This window comes from Periplaneta americana, chromosome 6 (assembly GCF_040183065.1).
Source record: "Periplaneta americana isolate PAMFEO1 chromosome 6, P.americana_PAMFEO1_priV1, whole genome shotgun sequence".
In the NCBI taxonomy this organism is placed as follows: Eukaryota; Metazoa; Arthropoda; class Insecta; order Blattodea; family Blattidae; genus Periplaneta; species Periplaneta americana.
In genome coordinates this window covers 14,704,515-14,724,934 of record NC_091122.1, presented here as the reverse complement: position 1 = coordinate 14,724,934, position 20,420 = coordinate 14,704,515, and the positions used below count along the sequence as shown (strand labels likewise).

Genomic DNA, 20,420 nt, shown 5'->3' with positions numbered 1-20,420 from the left:
TCTTCCAGCATTTTTTTCCCTTATTTTACATAATGCAAAAAATGAAAACCTTCATTTCAAAAATTATAAAAACACTTTATTTCTAAGATTTAATTTTATCGTGATTGAAACAAAAATTAAATTCTACCACATACCATAACCTTCAGATTCCAGAGATGCATTAAACTGTGCAGTCTTTGTAAAAGGTAATGATTTCAAGAACTGAATTTCAGTGCTCACCACTTTAAAATTAAAAAGAAAGCATACCAGGTTATAATGCTCATACACAGAGATTAGGCAGAGCAGAAGTACGACGCATCTAATCAAATCAGAACTGCAAATTGCAGTGAGTTTCAACTACGGCGGATATTCAGGAAATTTTTATAATTCGTCAAAAAGTGATAAAAAAACTTAATCGAGGCAAAATCTGTCTCAAAATGCTACTAATTTAAGCCTAACTCCAAATCAATCTTCTTAATGTATCCAGCTGTTTGCTGACAACATAAAGTCCACTTAGTCCACTGTAGTCTATTCAGTTGTTGTTTTCCACGAGAAATGAGGGGTATTTTGATCGGTATTCATTATAGATGCCTGTTGCTAGTAGCCAGAGTTGGGGTGTAGTCAATATATACTGCAGGGCTGTGTCTTCTGCAACTGGTACTGATGATTTTAATTTACTTCTTTTGTGGTTTATGGATGGACAGTATACAAGAATGTGTTCCAGATCTTCATCATGATTATTACACCACAGACAAGTAGGATTATCAGAAATGTGAAATCGGTGTAGGTACAATTGAGTGACAATGTGACCTGTTCTGGCTCTTGTTAAAAATGTTTGAACATGTCTGGGCAAGTTTTTGTATATTTCCAGGTCATTTGGTTTCTTTTGTACAAATTGTAAAATTTTTCCTTTGTCAGAAGAGAGCCAATTGTTGATCCATAGGTTTGTAAAATGAAACTTTACTGAAGCAAAAGCACTGGATAGAGATATCACTTGAAGAGGTCTTGGTTGCAAATATGTTGTCTGTTTTGCAATATTATCGACTTTCTCGTTTCCAGGTATACTACAATGACTAGGTATCCATTGAAATGTTATTTCCTTTTGGAGTTCTTTTAGTTTACGTAGTTGTTTCTGAAGTGGAATAATTCTATGTGCATATAAAACCTAACTCCAAAGTTCAGAATAAAATTGTTGTTTAGTGTCAATCACTCAACTAAATAATTTTTCAATTTTTTATGTGAAATTTTGTGATTCCTCAGTCCCCTATATCTATTTAAAAAAAAATTGCGACCCTAATCACCATTTTTTTATTTTTCTGCAGATGTAAAGAACATATTAATGGACATTAGTGACAGTAATTTTCTTAATTTATAATACAAGGCCATTTTTATAGTCCAGGTTTTGCTCTACTATCTACAGAATCAGTACGCCAAATTTCAGTCATCTAGGTTTAATTGTTTGTGAGTTATGGAATCATGAAAAGATATGTTGTTGTTGGTGTTGTTTTCTAATTCCAAGCATTAAAGTCATTTGACATCTTGGACTTCAAGACACCATCTGTGCTTCAGTGGTTGACCATGATAATATCTTTGAAAACCACCAGTGACTGACTGAGGATTCCAATAACTTAATATCTGTAAGTCTGTAATGGAGGATACCCAATAAAGTCACAAAAACTGCAAGTGTTGACTTTTTTTGCTCCATCTGCATAGCCTAGCTGTGTGACTTACTCGACAGCGACGCAGTGATCCATGACGCAGTGTGCGAGGTTGCAGCAAGGCACCTCGAGGCCCCAGTAGCCACAGCGCTGGTTCTCTGGAATGCACTCGTCCTGCGCCTCTTGCAGCTCGCCCAGGTCCACAGGCGGTCCCTGCAACAGCAGACACTTCACCTGTGACATCCTTCTCGACTGCAGCTTTTCATATTTGTATCAAAACCATCTAAACTCAAACAACTCACTGGCGTCATATTGATGTGTGAATCGTTTCGACTATCAATTGCATTGCTGTCTGTAGACTAGGCCTCATGGAATGAGGAAGCGATTTTGAAGTAGTTAACGAGAAGGCTCTGCCTTGTTAAATTTAAATGCAGGGAGTTTGAAGACAGAAATGAAAATAAATACTGGTATCAAACTTTTATTTCAAATCCCAAACATCCTTACAATCTCAACCATGCTTACAAGAACAACCATGAACAGCACAAACGTTTCACACAATTTAGGATTTAACATTCTAAATGTGCTAAGTGCCAAAAACAACTTTATGAGATATTGATGAAAAACACTGTGAAATGTATGTTGAGATACCTACAACACCGTCTTTTGGCGCACAAATGAGTCACTTACAGTTGAGCTACGACAAAGACAATTTACTTGTAGTATGGTATTCTCACGACCAGCCTCATGGGATTACAGTTCATGAGGTCCCGGGTTCGATTCCTGGTTAGTGCACAGGAATTTTTCCTTTTAAAGGGGAATATTCCTGTGTTCGTCCATGGTCTGGAAATTAGGTTAGGCTTAGGTTTAAGACCTCTCCTGGCACTTCATAATCATCATAATATCATCATCATCGGGGCAGTGTAACTCTGCCTTCCAGGTGCCCCAACCTCAGAAGTGGGTTACAAATAAGCCATTGCCAGGAGAGACGAGAAATGTCAAATGACAACCTGGTGGTATTGGATAAAAAAAATTCTCATATAGATATTCGTCCCTTAGATTGGATAAAACCATGTATTGTGGGTCCCCATCACCACAGCATGGCACGTCCTCAGGTTGCGGATCGAGGAGATAGCCTCCAGATGTGGAGGGTAGCTGTGAATATATTGAATAAGCAGTCGCAGACAGCCGATGAGGGGTGGTCCTCCAGCTTGGGGGATGGGCGAAGGGCTAACAACCCATCACCGTAAAAAAAAAGCTTGTTACGAATCCTTCAAATAAGCCTTGGAATGGGTGTTAGTTGGGAAGCTGGAGGGAAAAAGACCTTTAGGGAGGCTGAGACGTAGATGGGAAGATAATATTAAAATGGATTTGAGGGAGGTGGGATATGATGATAGAGAATGGATTAATCTTGCTCAGGATAGGGATCAATGGCGGGCTTATGTGAGGGCGGCAATGAACCTCCGGGTTCCTTAAAAGCCAGTAAGTAAGTAAGTAAGTAAGTAAGTAAGTAAGTAAGATTGGATAAAATGAAATTTGAAAAATTGACACTTAGAACATTAGGTCTTCCATTATAGAGATTCGGTGAATTCCCTGTTATTTTTTTATTGGTCATTTAACGACACTGAATCAAATATAAGGTTATTTAGCATCAATGAAATCGGTGATAGCGAGATGGTATCTGGCAAGATGAGGTCGAGGTTTCCTCATTGGATTACCTGACATTCACCTTACAGTTGAGGATACCTTCGAAAGACCCAAACTGGTAATTAGCCAAAGTGACGATTGAACTTTCGACCAAATATAGCTTCGGATTTCATCAAATAAGTCTTCCTTAAATTTCGAAAATTTCTCATAAAACTTGTCTATATTGAAATATCGGGAAATATCTGTGAATTTCAAAGAATTTGCTATCTATTCATATTTTAAAAATTCAATACATGTTAAATTTAATGGACGCAGATGTTTCAAACTATTTTCTCAATGTATGATTTTTGCACTGCTGTAAAAATCCAAAAAATTCTTCAAAATCTTATCCTAATCTTAAAGAAGCAATTTTTTTCAACATTGACTTTACCCATCGCCAACAATTTATCTTCAGTCCTACTGTTTACTTTTCTCCTCAGTTGTATCCGACAACAATGGTACGAGGCGTGTTCTTAAAGTAAGTTCCAAAAGGGTGTAGTAAGTAAACGGGAAGATATTTACAAACCATTTTTGTTCCATTGTATTCCCCACACTTCAATTACTTCTCAACATAATCTCCACCAATTCTGAGGCATTTATCGAGTTGTCTCACAAGTCTTTTTATCCCCTCATTGTAGAATTCGCCCGCCTGTGATGTGAACCACTCCCGCACTGCTGTTTTCACTTCATCGTCGCCATCAAAACGTTGACCACCGAGGAACTTCTTGAGGTGCAGGAAGAGATGAAAGTCACTCGGAGCCAAATCCGGGCTGTAGGGGGATGGACAATTTGTTCCCAACCAAATTTCGAGATGAGATTTTGGGTGTCACGAGCTGTGTGTGGCCATCTCCTGACCATTCCATCACTAATGGCATCATCACCATACACCTCACAAAGTTTACGATGAATGTCAGCTGGTTTGATGTTTCTCGCATTCAAGAAACGGATAACAGACCGCATCTCACAGTTGGTGGGGTGCTCGATCACTTTAAACATTTCAACTGATCACAACTAACCACACACACGGACTGAAGCTCTGAAACTGCATGCACAGCTTGCCTGAGGACTGAAGAAGAAAACACGCATGCGCAAAACAACGACTGCAGCGATGCGACGGCTATAATTGAAAACGGAACTTACTTTAAGAACACGCCTCGTATTAGAGGTGGAGATTGGATTGATGGTGGTGGTAATGTAGTGAGGTGGTTTGGCGGTGGTGGTACTAGTGGTAATAGTGTTGAAGACAGTGACGAGGGGAGTCAGAATACAGTAAAGTAGTGACGATAGCAAATAGGAACTACTCAACGTAGTGAAAGTATAAATACAAAATGGGTCAATTTCTTTAGCAAAGTCAATTTAAGTGAAGCCCCACACATGTTAATGTTAGTATCCTGTTGCCTGTTGATTCCAGGTTCGAACACCTATGTGGAAAAGGTATTTTCTGTTATGAAAAATAAGTGGAGGGGTGAAAAGAATAGATGTTCCACAGATCTCACAAAATCTAAGGTCTAAGTTATCTTACATTTTAATTATAGTTGTCATTAAATTTTTGAAGCAATTAAGTGACATTCCACTTTGCTAGCAAAGCTGAAAAAGGAACAAAATATCAGTAATTGTAATAATATTTTGTGCTGTACAGTAATGCGATAAATTTAGTTTATAAAAATATACTCCCTCCATTCCAAAATATGGTATGGTAACAAACAAAAAAGTTTGATTATTGCGCATGCGCACACGAAATGATTCGCTGTGTGATATTCTGTTCAGTAGTGAAGGGACTATCAGACAGGGCAGTTGTGAAAGTTTCTAGTCTTCTGTAGTGCATCAAACTATAATATTTAAATAGTTCATTATGAACAGAAATCAAATGGGCACCTGCTGTGGCGTTCATGTTGCAGAAAACGTAACACCAACCAGTCAATTCTGAATAGAACATCTAAGGCTCAACAGAAAAACGGGTTGTAATTTATTGCAGTTTTTATGTTAATTGGCCTCTATCAAAACAATGTTAGTTTTTTCTTTTATTAATTTGACATCACACAGAATGAAATGTACCTAATTTTTATGTTTTTCTTATGTTAATTTATCAAATAAATAAGTATCTAGAAGATATATTAAAGTTACATTATATTACCACAGTCTACTATATACAGTCACGAAGCTTGAGTTTTGAGGGTGCTAGAAACAATAGATTGTGACGGTACTATTTTGCATTGCCTGTAATGAGGCGTTATTAGCGATCCTAGTGGTGAGCAACTATCTAATGTTTGCATATTTACTACGTATTGAGCTTCGCGACTTTATATACTAGACTGTGATATTACTGAGAACTTAAACAAATATATACCATATTTCGGAACAGAGAGAGTATCTTTTTCACCAGTACCTAATTTTAATCCACACCTGTGGAGTAACGGTCAGCGCGTCTGGCTGCGAAACCAGGTGGCCCGGGTTCGAATCCCGGTTGGGGCAAGTTACCTGGTTGTGGTTTTTTCCGGGGTTTTCCCTCAACCCAATACGAGCAAATGCTGGGTAACTTTCGGTGCCAGATCCCGGACTCATTTCACCGGCATTATCACCTTCATATCATTCAGATGCTAAATAACCTAGATGTTGATACAGCGTCGTAAAATAATCCAATAAAATAAAATTTAAAAAATCAGTAATTTTATTGGATAATTTAAGTGGCACAGAACCATTTCAGTTGTTTTTCAAATTTAAATCTCCAGTAATAAAATTACAATAAAATAAACTACTAATTAATAATTCAGTGTAAGTGTTTTCAGATAGGTAGCAATAATATGACATAGTGTGCGTATGGGTTCCTTCTAACTATTATGTGCATTTTTCTTGTGGTAAAATCACAGCACGAGGCTTGACCTCATCCTGTCTCTTATTGGCATTTGGTAACCCTATTTTGAGATAGAAGTAGAGGTTAGAGTGCTTGATAATAAGGCATTTGCACTACGGAGGAGTGTACTGTCAGCGACAGAATTTAAAATTACTCCTTGGCAAAGTAATTCATCAATTAAAAGAAATTTATGTGAAGCAGACGTCAACTGGAATAGGCCTGAAGTGGAGAGGTGTGATTACCCGTTTGTAGAGCTGCGCGTTGCGGAAGTATCTGCTGAACCACAGTGGGCTCCACTTGTAGATGGGTCGGTCGTCGTTGTATGCTGAGCAGCCCACCATCAGCACCACCAGCAGCAGGATTACGCCCAGGAGCGCGTGCCGCGACATCTGCAACACAGCAACGATACACATCAATGGAGGAGGGATACGGTGGCCAAGTTATGAAGAACAGAGAGTTGGTAGCAAATTTACGTAAATATTTCTCCTATTATTTATTGGAATTTAAGCAGGAGGCGACATTTTAGATTTTAGGTGCCAGGTCACCTAAAAATTATGATGTGGTGCCTGAGTTTTTTTTATTGAATTGAACATTTTTCAAGACTTTGATTTCATTTATGTTGTTATGATACAAAATGTAACAAAAAAGCAATCATAGGAAGAAGTTCGAGTGTGTAATGTGGTTTATTTTATTTATTATATTATTTAATATATTTTAGTAAATTTATTTGGTTTCTTTTGTACAGACTGTAAAATTTTTCCTTTGTCAGAAGAGAGCCAATTGTTGATCCATAGGTTTGTAAAATGAGACGTTACTGAAGCAAAAGCACTGGATAGAGATATCACTTGAAGAGGTGTTGGTTGCAAATATGTTGCCTGTTTTGCAATATTATCGACTTTCTCGTTTCCAGGTATACCACAATGACTAGGTATCCATTGAAATGTTATTTCCTTTTGGAGTTCTTTTAGTTTACGTAGTTGTTTCTGAATTGGAATAATTCTATGTTCAAACATTTTAACAAGAGCCAGAACAGGTCACATTGTCTCTCGATTGTACCTACACCGATTTCACATTTCTGATAATCCTACTTGTCTGTGGTGTAATAATCATGATGAAGATCTGGAACACATTCTTCTATACTGTCCATCCATAAACCACAAAAGAAGTAAATTAAAATCATCAGTACCAGTTGCAGAAGACACAGCCCTGCAGTATATATTGACTACGGTACACCCCAACTCTGGCTACTAGCAACAGGCATCTATAATGAACACCGATCAAAATACCCCTCATTTCTCGTGAAGATACTACAGTGGACTGTAGTGGACTTTATGTTGTCGGCAATCAGCTGGATACATTAAGAAGATTGATTGATTAGTAAATTTATCTTTATCTTAGCAAGAATGGTTTTCTTATTGCATGTATAAGAAAAATGTGGTAACTCCTGAAAAAAAGGGACTGGTAACTGAAAATTTTAGAGTTCTGTCTGTCACTGTTACAGGTTATATCGCATGACATACTCCCTCCCTATTTTCTCTGAAATTAATATTTCCCATACTGTAAACTGGGGTAAACTTATCTGTTGGAGTAAACTTGACAATAATAGTAAAAAAAAAATTAAACCATGGTATCAGCTGCACTGAATATATCTCTGAAGTTTAAGTACTGTACTTTTTAATATTCTAAGTCACAAATAGGGCTGATATCTTGGTTTATTTTTAGTTTCTTTTTGTTTTATGGTCAAGTTTACCCTATGTTGCAATACATTCCAGTTTCCACACTCAGGCTTAGTTTTAACTTTTATCCTATTTATACAATATGTAATTTACATGCACTTGCAGTTAATATGACGTAGGTGCAAACAAATGAACATACGCAGCTTTACTGATTATTATTGAAGTGAAATTATACTTTAAGTAGAATATTTTAATATTAAAAATATAGTTTTCACATGTTTTTCTTTAGCAGTGCCGGTGCTACTCAATTATTAATTTCTTTTAATCTTAAACTTGGGGGGGGGCATCCCCCTGCTTCCCACCCTAAATGACGCCTCTGCTTGATGTGTAGAAGCACTTGACAAATCGTCAAGTCAAATAATTCTGAATATAGCTGACTCCCATTAAATGGAAAATTCTTCATTCTTGATTACACTCTTTTAATACTTAGAATTTAGATAATCACAGAATTCAGAGGATGATGGATATTACATCGAAACTAGTCAGTGAAGTAAAATAACACCACAGTTTAAATATTAACATAGTGAAGTTGTTATTTATTTAATTTAAATAACTTGATAGTTCATAAGAGAGTGGAAAATTTTAAAGTTCAATCAGTGTAAGGTTTGGATAATTACTTTTCACCCCAAAGAGAAATGTTACTGTACAGTCAGATAATCCTATGCCCCTTATTTCTTGGAAGGAAATTATTATTTTTGTGCAGCTGTGTTAAGATGGTGGAAAGTTTGTGAATTCGCAATAGAAAGCTTAGTATGTCAGACATTGTTTGCACACAGTTTGTACGTAATGTAATGTAGGTATATATGTATTAGTTCTTTAAAAACTTATAATCTTGTCTGTTTGAAAACAACATGTAAGATGCACTTTAGAAATACTTTGTATCTTAAGGATACACTGAGGTGAAATTTCAGTTCTCTGAACTATTGAAACCAGAGACCTGAAAATTTATACAGTTATCATGCTGCATATAAATAACTTAGTCTCTTTGCAATGATTAATCTGATTTGGTTAGGAAATATATGAATTATTAACATTTTTGTAAATTTAAATGACATTTTGAAAAATCGCTGCTCTTTCCACAAATTTAAGAATTTTTGTCTGAAATTCTGTCTACACATCTGTCAGACTCTCAGAAACACAATCTGCTTTCAAGGATTTCCCTTCAATTTATTAAAAAAACAAGAAAACAAGTATTTAATGCAGTCGAGTATAAAAATTGTCAAAAATTGCGAATATATAAAAAAATATATATAGCCTACATAAGAAATAAAATTTGAGATCTCAAGGAAATCTTGATAGCAAATGTTACTATGCACTCATTCAAGAACATCCACAAAAAATCATGCATCTGCTAAAACATTTGTAGGAAAGGTACCATTTTTAGTAAAGGAAAATTGACAAAAAAACCTAATCAGAGAAAAATAAGTTTAAAAATTTGAAACTATATAGATGAAAGTAAATACAATTTATTCTGACTCTAACAGGTGATTGGACAGCTCTATGGGCATGAAAATTGATGGAGAGCTATTTTTAGACCTTAAGAAATTTTTTAATGATACAAACGGAAAATCGTAATTTTTCACCAAAGTTGACAAAATTTCACCTCTGTAAAATATATCCTTATATTAAAAAACCAGCCAGACAAGCAGGCACGGTTTCTGTTCTATATGTTCTACCTTTGCTCTTTATTGGAAATCTTTAATAACCGGGCAAGGAAATTTATCTTCGTGGTTATATGAACGTAATAAATTCGTTGTTTCATTGCTGCCTGCGTCACATCATTGCCTTAACTTGAGCCTGCGTTTTTATGACTTTTATGAATTCAATTGTGAGAAGCAATAAAATCAAATGAAACGCATAAATTTCGCAACGTCTTCAATTTTATTCCAGCTTGACAGAAGTTTAATGTGCAGCATTTCGAGGTCTTTATTTCTGACTCTGTTTCTAAAGGTTCTGTGTTTTAATCCCTTAAATACCAACTGTAATTCCTCCTTGATTTAACAGAGAATCTGAAAGACATGCAGCAGTGGTACTAACAGTGTTACGTAGTTGGCTTTGCTCGCTGAAGAACCTGAGTTCAAATCTCGGCGAGTTCTTATTGGAATTTGTTTCCAACAGGGAGAAATCCCCTCAACCCTCCCGTTAATTCGCACCCTGTATCCATACCCTATTTAACACAGTTACACCATTACATAATAATGAAATGTTGATACAGCGTCGTTAAATAACCAAGTAAAGAAAAGTAATAATAAAATGCATGCGATAACCTCAGAATAAATTTGTGAAATTTCGAAGGATGACCGTATTTTAAGTAGGTAAATTCAGTTATATATACTGTGTAGATTACGCACTTACTTTATACAGGCCTAACCTGCGATTTACCGTACTTACCTCTTCAAACAATCACATCCTACACTTTTAAATTGATCAACTGTTTTCAAGTCATAATTCTATTTTGTATTTGTTCTGTAATTGTCTGCCCCTATTCAAATTTTTTCTTTTTAGTGGTCCCAACGGGCTTCTTATTCCTTTATGTGGTGCCAATGTAGCCTTCGACTCATTCTAAGAAAACATTTTTCTGTTTTTTCGTAAAATTCTTGCTTCTGCTTCCTTTTTAATCGATAATAGACATAAATTGTTTTGGAAGTACGAAACACTAACAAATGTCCTTACAGCCATTAGCATTATCCGCGCCTAGAATTGAGACAATGGCTATAGACTCCTTCTGATTGGTTGGAAGTGTTGGAACCAGTTATCATGACCTCCAGTAATTTATTAACTAAATCTAATAAATAGCAACAGCCGATGAAATAATAAATCCTTATTTTTCTCTAACAAAATTATGTAATGATTTGATAGTATTAAATGACTAGGAAATGGAGAAACGAATCATCTATGATAAGTCAAATCTTCTGTAATATTTAAATATATTTTTGTCTGTGGAATAATAAATCTGTATTAACATTGTTATTATTATTATTATTATTATTATTATTATTATTATTATTTGCATATTAAATATGTGTAAACATAGGCCTACTTATTTACTATTACCAATGCTCTGTAAAAATTGAACATTTCCGCTACTTTATCAGTGTGGAATAAAGAAAAACCTATTAGCTTGTATTTACTATGAAACAAATAGAAGCAAAGCGATTTTGGTGTTTATTGTATTAAGAATTAAGGTAGGCCATGTCTGGTTCCATTGTCTCAACTTTAGCCACGCCATATGATGTTCAATTTTTTTACGAACTTTCTCTTCGACCGTGTTCTATTGTTTCGTTGTCATAGAATGGTTATCAGTCCGTTAGATGTTAGACGTCAAAGTTGCAGTCGCTGATAAATCAGAATAAACTAATTTAAAGTTACTCTAATTATTAAAAAAAATAATTAAATAACTTTCCCGTGGTTTGTTTTTTTGTAATCTGTTATAAATAAAAAACAAAATATATTGTTTATCTGAGAATGTTTGCGAGAAACAGTTAACGATAACGCACCATTGCCACCATTATAAATAGTATGGATATAAAACTATAAACAATTCACCAATGACGCAAGAAGACAGAATGCCTTACAGTCTTAACTCATTTTCAGATGGTTTTCGTGTAATATCCCGTTATTCGTAGCGAGGCGCAAGCTAAGCCGACAACAGAGGCCACTTGAGTTGAGGATTAGAGTGGATTTATAGTAGCTTGTGAATAAGAAGTCAAGATTATTGTATTCCCATGGCACAAAGCCTTTGTCGACTTGCTCAGATTTAGTGTGATTGCACTTGGGACGTGTGAGCATTATTGCTATAACAAATAAAGACTGCCATAATGCGTATTCCATGAGCACGTTCCTCATAAATACGTCCACTTGTAGCTTACTAAGAAAGGTAAATGTTCCTCTGCAGCCGTACCGGGCTTCTATTCCAGGCAGTTCCTATGAGATTTATGATGCACACAGAGGCCGATCTGACTTCATGCAAAGTGGTTTACTTATAATTGGGACTAATATACATGTATGTTTTATATTTATAATATGTGTTACAGGATTGCCAGCCCTCCCGTATTTCCCGGGATGTCCCGTATTTGCCCCTAATCTTTAAGTCTCCCGGCTTAATATTTTTCTCCCATATTTTTACTTAATGTAAAAATCTTTGTTTTAAACATTTGGTTTTGCCATGAATGATGATATGAATTAATTTTTTTTCTTCCATAGATGCAGTCTTTGTAGAAGGTAATGCTTACCGGAAATGGGTTTTAGTGCTCACCCGTTTAAAATCAAACCATGTTATAAATTTGGAAAAATTGTCAAGTTTTAACTTATTCTAAGCATATCAGGTAGCAAAAATAATACAAAGAGGGTGTGTCATCACATGAACAATAAATTAGACAGATGTTCGAAACAGGAGCACGACACATTCTAATGAAATCAGAACTGCAAACTGCAGTCGACGTCAACTATTACGCGAGACAAAATCTGTGTCAAATATACTCTTAATTTAAGCCTAGCTGCCAAAGTGTAGAAAAACGTTCATTTTTTAGTAACTGAACTGAATAGTTATTTGTCAATTTTATATGTGAAATTTTGTCGATTTCTTAGTCTCGCGTATTTTCTTCAAAAATTTGGCAACCTTAATGTGTTGACATAATAAAATGCTCACTTTACATAATTTAAGCAGTTAAATTAGTAGAACTAGGTACAGGAAAGCCACCGGTAGCGTAAGAAAATACATATAACGATGGAAGTCCCTATGCCCTACATGGAAATGAAACTCGATGACAGAAAAGAAGAGTAGATTACAGTCTATGAAAATGAAATTTTAAGATCTGTAAGAGCTTACTAGGAATTAGAGTTGAAAACTAAACTGTGAAAATATACGAAGTCATTTGAAAATATTTAGTTTAAAGAATAAGACTTTACAGTGATGCTTTATTGATGTTTTGTAAAAAAAAAAAAATAGGACTTAAAACTACCGAAATGTATTAAAAAGTATAGAAAATCTGAAAATAGAAAAACAACATATGTGAAATATATAGTACGTTTCAAAAGTCACGTATATTTTCTGCTACACCTAAATGGAAATGTTTTTCGAAAAACGCTCGACCACGGCAAACAGTATATTTTAAAAAACACTTTTTCACGAAAACAAACCATTGTTGATATCATTGTTTTGCGAGTTGTGACGTCACCGGAAACATTTCTGAACGACATTCTGTATTTTTCTGTATACCATCTGAAAGGTTTTATTTTTCTCCATGGTTGTACAAGCTATTAATTGTTTTATACAACAAACAAAAATACAGTATTATTTAAAAATGTTTCCGATGACGTCACAACTCGCACAACAATGATATCAAGAATGGTTTGTTTTTGTGAAAAAATATCTCTTAAAATAATACTGTTTGACGTGTCCGAGCGTTTTTCGAAAAAACATTTCAATTTAGGTGTAGCGGAAAATATGCGTGACTTTTGAAACACACTTATAGGATATCATTTCACAAATTATCATTGGTAGAAAGTGTCTCAAAAAGCCTTATTCACCGTCTTTCTAACATTCGAGGGTGATATATTACAGAAAAAACAAGTTTTCTTTACAACACAAAACGTTACATAATCTTCGTGACTATAACTCCAAGAAAGCGATCTAAAAATAATAATAGGTAATAATAATAATAATAATAATTATTATTATTAATATTACCTATTGTTATTTTTAGATCGCTTTCTTGGAGTTATAGTCACGAAGATTATGTAACGTTTTGTGTTGTAAAGAAAATTATTATTATTATTATTATTATTATTATTATTATTATTATTGTTATTACAAGAGATAGACGAAATTACATGTATAGTAGGCTCTAATGTCTCAAATATAAATTGACATTTTTGTCAAAGTTGTTGTTTTTCTCTGTTTCACAAAATAAAGCTACTTCCTAAGTTTGATTCATACTTTTCACTTGCTACTTCCGCAGAATTTTGTTTCGAGTTCTAAAACGGTAATCTAATACAGAACAGCTCGAAGTTGTTGAAGTATTGGGGCTTTATGAACTCTAGAGAGACATTTCCACTGCAAGACAGATAAAATCGAATTTTTGTCTGAGCAAGGATAAGCTAGAGAGTTAAACAAACTCTGTTACAGGAAGAAAGCAAGTGAAAATCACAACTTTGACTTCAACTCTGACATGTTTTTTTTAAGGCGCTTGCCTGCCGGTCTGAAGTTGCGCTCGGGCACGGGTTCGATCTCCGCTTGGGCTGATTACCTGGTTGGCTTTTTTCCGAGGTTTTCCCCAACCTTAAGGTGAATGCCGTATAATCTATGGCGAATCCACGGCCTCGCCAATTACCATCTAACTATCATCAATCTCATTTACGCTAAATAACCTCGTAGTTGATACAGCGTCGTTAAATAACCAACTAAAAAAATATAAGATGAACCAATGAAACGGGCGATTTTCAGATTCGTGTTTTTCGGCTGTTGTCGGGTATTTTAATTTTTACATGCAACAATCTGTTCTTCATTAGATAGCATTTGTTTATAATGGATCGTTGGACGGATGAATAACGTGCCTTTGCTATTAAGGTCTATTACAAAAATAATGATAGTTTCATTACTGCACAACGGCTATTTCGACGTCATTACAATATCCATAGCAATGATCCAATACCATCAGCCCATGCAATAAAAATCTGGATTCAGAACTTTGAAGTAACTGGTTCTGCGTTGAAGAAGAAGTCTCCAGGTAAGCAAAGATCTGTACGTACTCCGGAAAACATCAACGCCGTAAGAGTTGCTGTGATCCGTAGTCCTAAACATTCTGCCCGTCGTCATGCAATTTCACTTGACTTGTTAAACACCAGTATACGAAGAATTCTTCATAAGGACTTACACATGTATCCATACAAAATTGAAATAGTGCAGACAGCAAAGGATGCTGATAAAGTAAACCGCATGACTTTTTGCCAACAATTCTTGAATCTAAATGTTAACGAAGACATTGTCCACAATATGCTGATGAGTGATGAAGCTTATTTTCATCTCTCTGGATACGTCAATAAACAAAAATTTTAGATACCGGTACTGGTCAGCAACTTATGAAATGAGGAACTATTACAAAGTCGCAGTTTGGTGTGCAATAGCGTCATTTGGAATCATCGGTCCTTATTTCTTTCAGGACGATAATGGGACATCTGTTACTGTAACATCACAGCGATATGTCCGAATGATTCAAGAGTTTTGTCTCCACAAATTGCCAATAATCCTCTCATAAATAGAGACACGTGGTTTCAACGGGATGGTGAAGCTAGTCACACGACTAGACTCAGACTTGGAGAATGTGTGCAACGAAATGGGTCGCACCTGCGGGATGTAGTGTTCAGAAAATAAGAATTTCATGAGGTACAGGCAAATGCTATTGTGTATAGTACTTTAAATTAAAATGAAAGTTTTCGTTTCAAAGTAACCAGTGCAATAATTTTTAAAGTTTTAAAATCGCCCGTTTCATTGGCTCATTTTATAACAGAAATGGCTGTAGACAGACAGAAACACAGACAGACAGACAGACAGATAGACAGACAGACAAGATATACGGGATGCTTGAAATCACTTTTCAGTACCAGGAATGCGGAAGATGTGCAAATCGCTTTCTTTCTTTCTTTCTTTCTTTCTTTCTTTCTTTCTTTCTTTCTTTCTTTCTTTCTTTCTTTCTTTCTTTCTTTCTTTCTCTCTTCCTTCCTTCTTTCCTTCCTTTCTTTCTTCCTTTCTTCTCTTTCTTTCCTACCTTCCTTCCTTTCTTTCTTTCGTTCTTTTTTTCTTTCTTTCTTTCTTTTTTCCTTTCTTCTTTCCTTTCTTTATTTCTTCCTTCCTTTCTTTCTTCTTTCCTTCCTTCCTTCCTTTCTTTCTTTGTTCCTTTCTTTCTTTCTTTCTTTCTTCCTTCCTTTCTTTCTTTCTTTCTTTCTTCCTTTCTTTTTTCCTTTCTTCTTTCCTTTCTTTATTTCTTCCTTCCTTCTTTCCTTTCTTTCTTCTTTCTTTCCTTCCTTTCTTTCTTTCTTTGTTCCTTCCTTTCTTTCTTTCTTTCTTTTTTCCTTTCTTTATTTCTTCCTTCCTTTCTTCTTTCCTTTCTTTCTTCTTTCCTTCCTTCCTTTCTTTCTTTTTTTGTTCCTTTCTTTCTTTCTTTCTTCTTTCCTTTCTTCCTTTCTTTCTTCTTTCTTTCCTTCCTTTCTTTCTTTCTTCCTTCCTTTCGTTCTTTCTTTCTTTCTTCTTTCCTTTCTTTCTTTCTTCCTTTCTTTCTTCCTTTCTTCTTTCCTTCCTTTCTTCCTTTCTTTCTTTCTTTGCAACATCACAACCCTCTCTCGCACATCATTACCGGTATACTCTTACGAAAAGTAAACAGGCTGAAAAACTTTAAGAATTTAATCGAAATTGGTTTCAATTTTCTGAACCATAGCTACTATACATAGCTACTCTTCCAGAGAAAATAGCAGTGTTCTGTACTTGGCCTAAAGTTTCAACTTACCAAGTTAGTGAATATTTCTCTCTCTCTCTCTTTTTATTTTCTTTGCCTGATACATTTCTCTAACAATGACGAGAAAGATAATATCTAGAATTCCTTCTTGCACAATTCAGTTGCTTAAAACAAAACAGAACGAATCGTTCTGTAGATGTTAATATTTTCTCAGAGTGAATCTGAGGGTTCTCCTTACATTTCCAGATAAATCTTGACTTAAGGGAGCAGTTTAGCGCTGGGGGATCGTATAGCTCGCGGAGATCCTTCCACAGCGCCGAGTGCAATGTACACAGCCCTGCCTATTGTGGGGCGTTCACAAACTAAACACAAACTGCTGTTCCCACAGATAGCAGATCGCGAAAACAAACAATGCCTCCCACGAGCAAGAGATCCGTGTCTCGGGGCTTACCTGAGGTCACGTGGTTTCATACTGAGACCGAAATTTAAGAAGTTCATTTCTACTATATAGTCATACCATCACCACCCTGTCCTTCAATTTTGAACTACAAGCAGTCTTAAATACACCAAAAGGACAGGCAGGTCCAGTATTTTACCTCCATATATTGGCTGTTTATAATCTGAGGATATACAGTTTGGAAATCAGGATGCAAAGTGTTACATCTGGGATGAGACTCAACGTAGAAATTTCTCCCCATGTTTATGACTATGTGATGTCTCACCCCAACATGACTGCAGTCTTCATGATGTCAGACAGTTAAGGGAGACAACAAAATAACTATATTTTCATTGGTATGTGCATTCGTTTCCTGAACTAGCACTCTTCTTTACAAGCCAAAGTTCACAGATTTTTTTCAGATGGATATATGGAAACTGAATGTGATTCTATACATTCCAAGATAGAAAAGAAATCAAAACATGTTCCAGTTTAGTCATAAAAGATGGGCAAAACTGATTTGTACTATTCGAAACAAATCTTCACCGTTTCTTGTGAAAACTATGACTTCAAGAATTACTTGAAAGGAAAAGATTCTGTGAAGAAGTGTTTGTTGGTTGCAGTGTCTAAGAACAGAACCAAGACAAATATTTTTAAAGATAATTCCAAATCTGATTTCCATCAAGTCAATCTGAAAAGACCAAGAGGTAGACCAAGTGAGGGTCCACTTCAAAAAGTCTACAGTGTATATCTGCCCATTGCTGAAGCTAAGTTTCAGGACGTCAAAATAATATATGAGCATTTTGCCTATACCGAGGGAGTACTTCTAATGTGATAAGTTGAGCTATATATAAACATAATTTTCCTTACTGTGTATACTTAAAAATATTGTATTCATTGTATGCTTTGTACTGCACTATTTTATTACTACTATTATTATTATTATTACTATTAGGCCTGTTATTATTTTTATTATTATTATTATTATTATTATCATTATTATTATTATTATTATTATTATTATTATTATTATTATTATCAATAATTGTCTTATTTTTTATACTTTGTAGGCCTCATTTATTTTTGACCTGCTGTTCACATTTTATTATGCTTTTTTCTTTCCTTCTCTATGTTATATATTATGTCTGATTTCTTCTTACTTGTTGTTTACATTTTATTATTATTATCTTATTCATTTTTGTGTGTACTTTGTAAATTTGTAGTGTTTCTGTAACGCAGTTTTTACTCTTGGTTGAGTGTTAGAGAAGGCCGTATGGCCTTAACTCTGCCAGGTTAAATAAATCATTATTATTATTATTATTATTATTATTATTATTATTATTACCATGGATCTTACAAATCATTGCAATACAACAGAAACATTCATGATGACTGATGACTTACCTGAGCCTTGCGCAGATAAGGACTCTAAATATGAATAGCGATAGCGTTCTTTTATGTTTCTCAGTGTTTTCAATACTACGAGTTTTTTCTTTACATGGAGAATATTTTCTTGTTTAATAATAATTTATCTTTTCTTGAACAAAATAATATTTGTTGCAGTGTCAAAACAGAATTCTTTAGAAAGTAAGAATGAAGACAAAAATTCTATAAAATTAATTTTATAATAATAAATATGCGCCCCATTATCCTTGAAAATTATTGAAAATCATTTATTTCACAATTAGTTTAAAAAGCCTGCAAACAGAATTAGAAACATTCTTTAATCCTGCCATGCCAAGAAAAAACTATTGTGAACAATTATTTAAAATGTCTTTAAAGTATGAAACAAAGGAGGTCATTTGTATACCCTAAGAAACAACATAACTAGTTACACATTTTAACAGTGAAAACATTTATGTAACTATAAATCCTGATTATTCCAAGCACGTTCAATATCTAAAATGCATTTATCTCAAAAGAAAGATTTTGCACATTCGTGATTTTGGCTTTGGACCTTATAGATATACTTTCATTTGTTCATATTCAAATACGCCACCTATAACAATGCAACTTTTGACGGCCTTCGAAATTCTACATATGCCCAGTTTAGAATTTTTGTAGAAACAAATGAATTAATTTGTGAAAAATGAAGTAGTTCTTAACAGTTTCGTAAATTATACGGCTGCCAATGTTTTCCTGTGAATTTCATTAGCAAAATTGCACGATCAATAAGCATTCAATATTGAACATACTGTTACACTCAATATTGTATGCAAGGATTTTCTAAAATAGGCTAAGTAAGCCAATTCCTGTTATATCTATATATAATTTGAACTGGTAATGGAAATTACGGGAAAACGGCTGAACGGATTTTAATAAATGATCCCTCATTTTGAAGCTTGGAACTCAAAGTTTTTCAGAAAAATAGTAGTTTTCAGTGAAATGTCAATTTTTCAACATAATTTTCCTATTTTCCAAAATTCATCTGTCGTCAGTTTTGAGAACTAGCTAATTGCATTTCAGAATAAAACATAACACACACTACAGTAAACAATATTACACGAAGGCCATGATCTGCAAGAATGCTGACATATTTAGAGCTCAAATTAAATTGGTTATTAAAAACTTAACTCACTAAAAATAATTTACAGGTTCGATTCTGTGGTATGTAATTTTCTGGGTACAGCTGTGTATTGGATATTAAAAACTACAAAACTTGAGGTGGTTTGATGACATTATTACCATTAGAAATGAAATATTATTGTAGTTAATGCCATGATGTGACTATTTTAAATTAATTATACATATTAATGCTATATTGATGATATGAAAGTGAAACGTTTTGGGGTTATATAAGTAGATGTAGAGAATAACTTAAATTAGATTTTGATTTCTATATTTTACTGAGTGGCGGCTATATAGTATATATAGTATATGTTACTGAAAGCTATAAAACTTACGTAGGATAATAATATTATTAAAAATCAAATATTTTTATAGTTATTAATTAAGTGGGGTTGGGTCTTTTTCATATATTTAATGGCGGTGTGGTGTAGATATTTATATGCGTGGTTCTCTTCAGTATTGGCTCGAGAGAGAGTAGCCTATCTTTCATTATTATGGAAGCAAATAACTTTCAGAATGTCTGGTATTCTTCGTTGAAAATAAATCTGAAAAATGTTTATTTGAACGTCTAATGAACTTAGTTTGAAGCATTTGCTGCACAAGCCACTAGTTTATATATATTATTATTTTCGTCATCCCGGCCACATCATTTTCATTTCCCTCGTTTCTTCGTCACTCATGTGATATTTCTGATGATAGACTTCAATTAGCGGCATTTCTTAGATACATGGAGGGCATGGCACAAGACCACCTCTTGAGACAACCCAAAATAAATATATGACAAACGACATATGACCATTCCGTGTGGAAGGAGGTAAACGAGCATTGTCTTGCCACGAATTGTAGGGCATCTGTCTTACGTAATAAGAAACGAAAATTGGATGGGAGAGACTGGGAGGGCAAACTGTGAGTGCTGCGGATACAATGTCTCGCAAATTGGACTCCCCGAGGCGGAATAACTTGGGGAGGTTGAACATGATAACCCCCGCGATGAGCAAATCGACCCCTCATCTGGGGAAATTAGGAAAGAAATCCTACTGGCAGAATTAATTCCCTCCC

At 34.7% G+C, this 20,420-nt stretch overlaps 1 protein-coding gene across 1 annotated transcript in view; it reads right to left on the bottom strand.

The window, feature by feature from the left end:
- The window catches only part of LOC138701022 (uncharacterized), a 138,324-nt gene that overhangs the window by 1,874 nt on the left and 116,030 nt on the right, over positions 1-20,420 (bottom strand). The window contains exons 2-3 of the mRNA XM_069827518.1: positions 6,414-6,560; positions 1,711-1,850 (exon numbers count right to left, since the gene is read on the bottom strand). Coding sequence (XP_069683619.1) covers positions 1,711-1,850; positions 6,414-6,560 — 287 coding nt within the window. The remainder of the gene's footprint in view (positions 1-1,710; positions 1,851-6,413; positions 6,561-20,420) is intronic.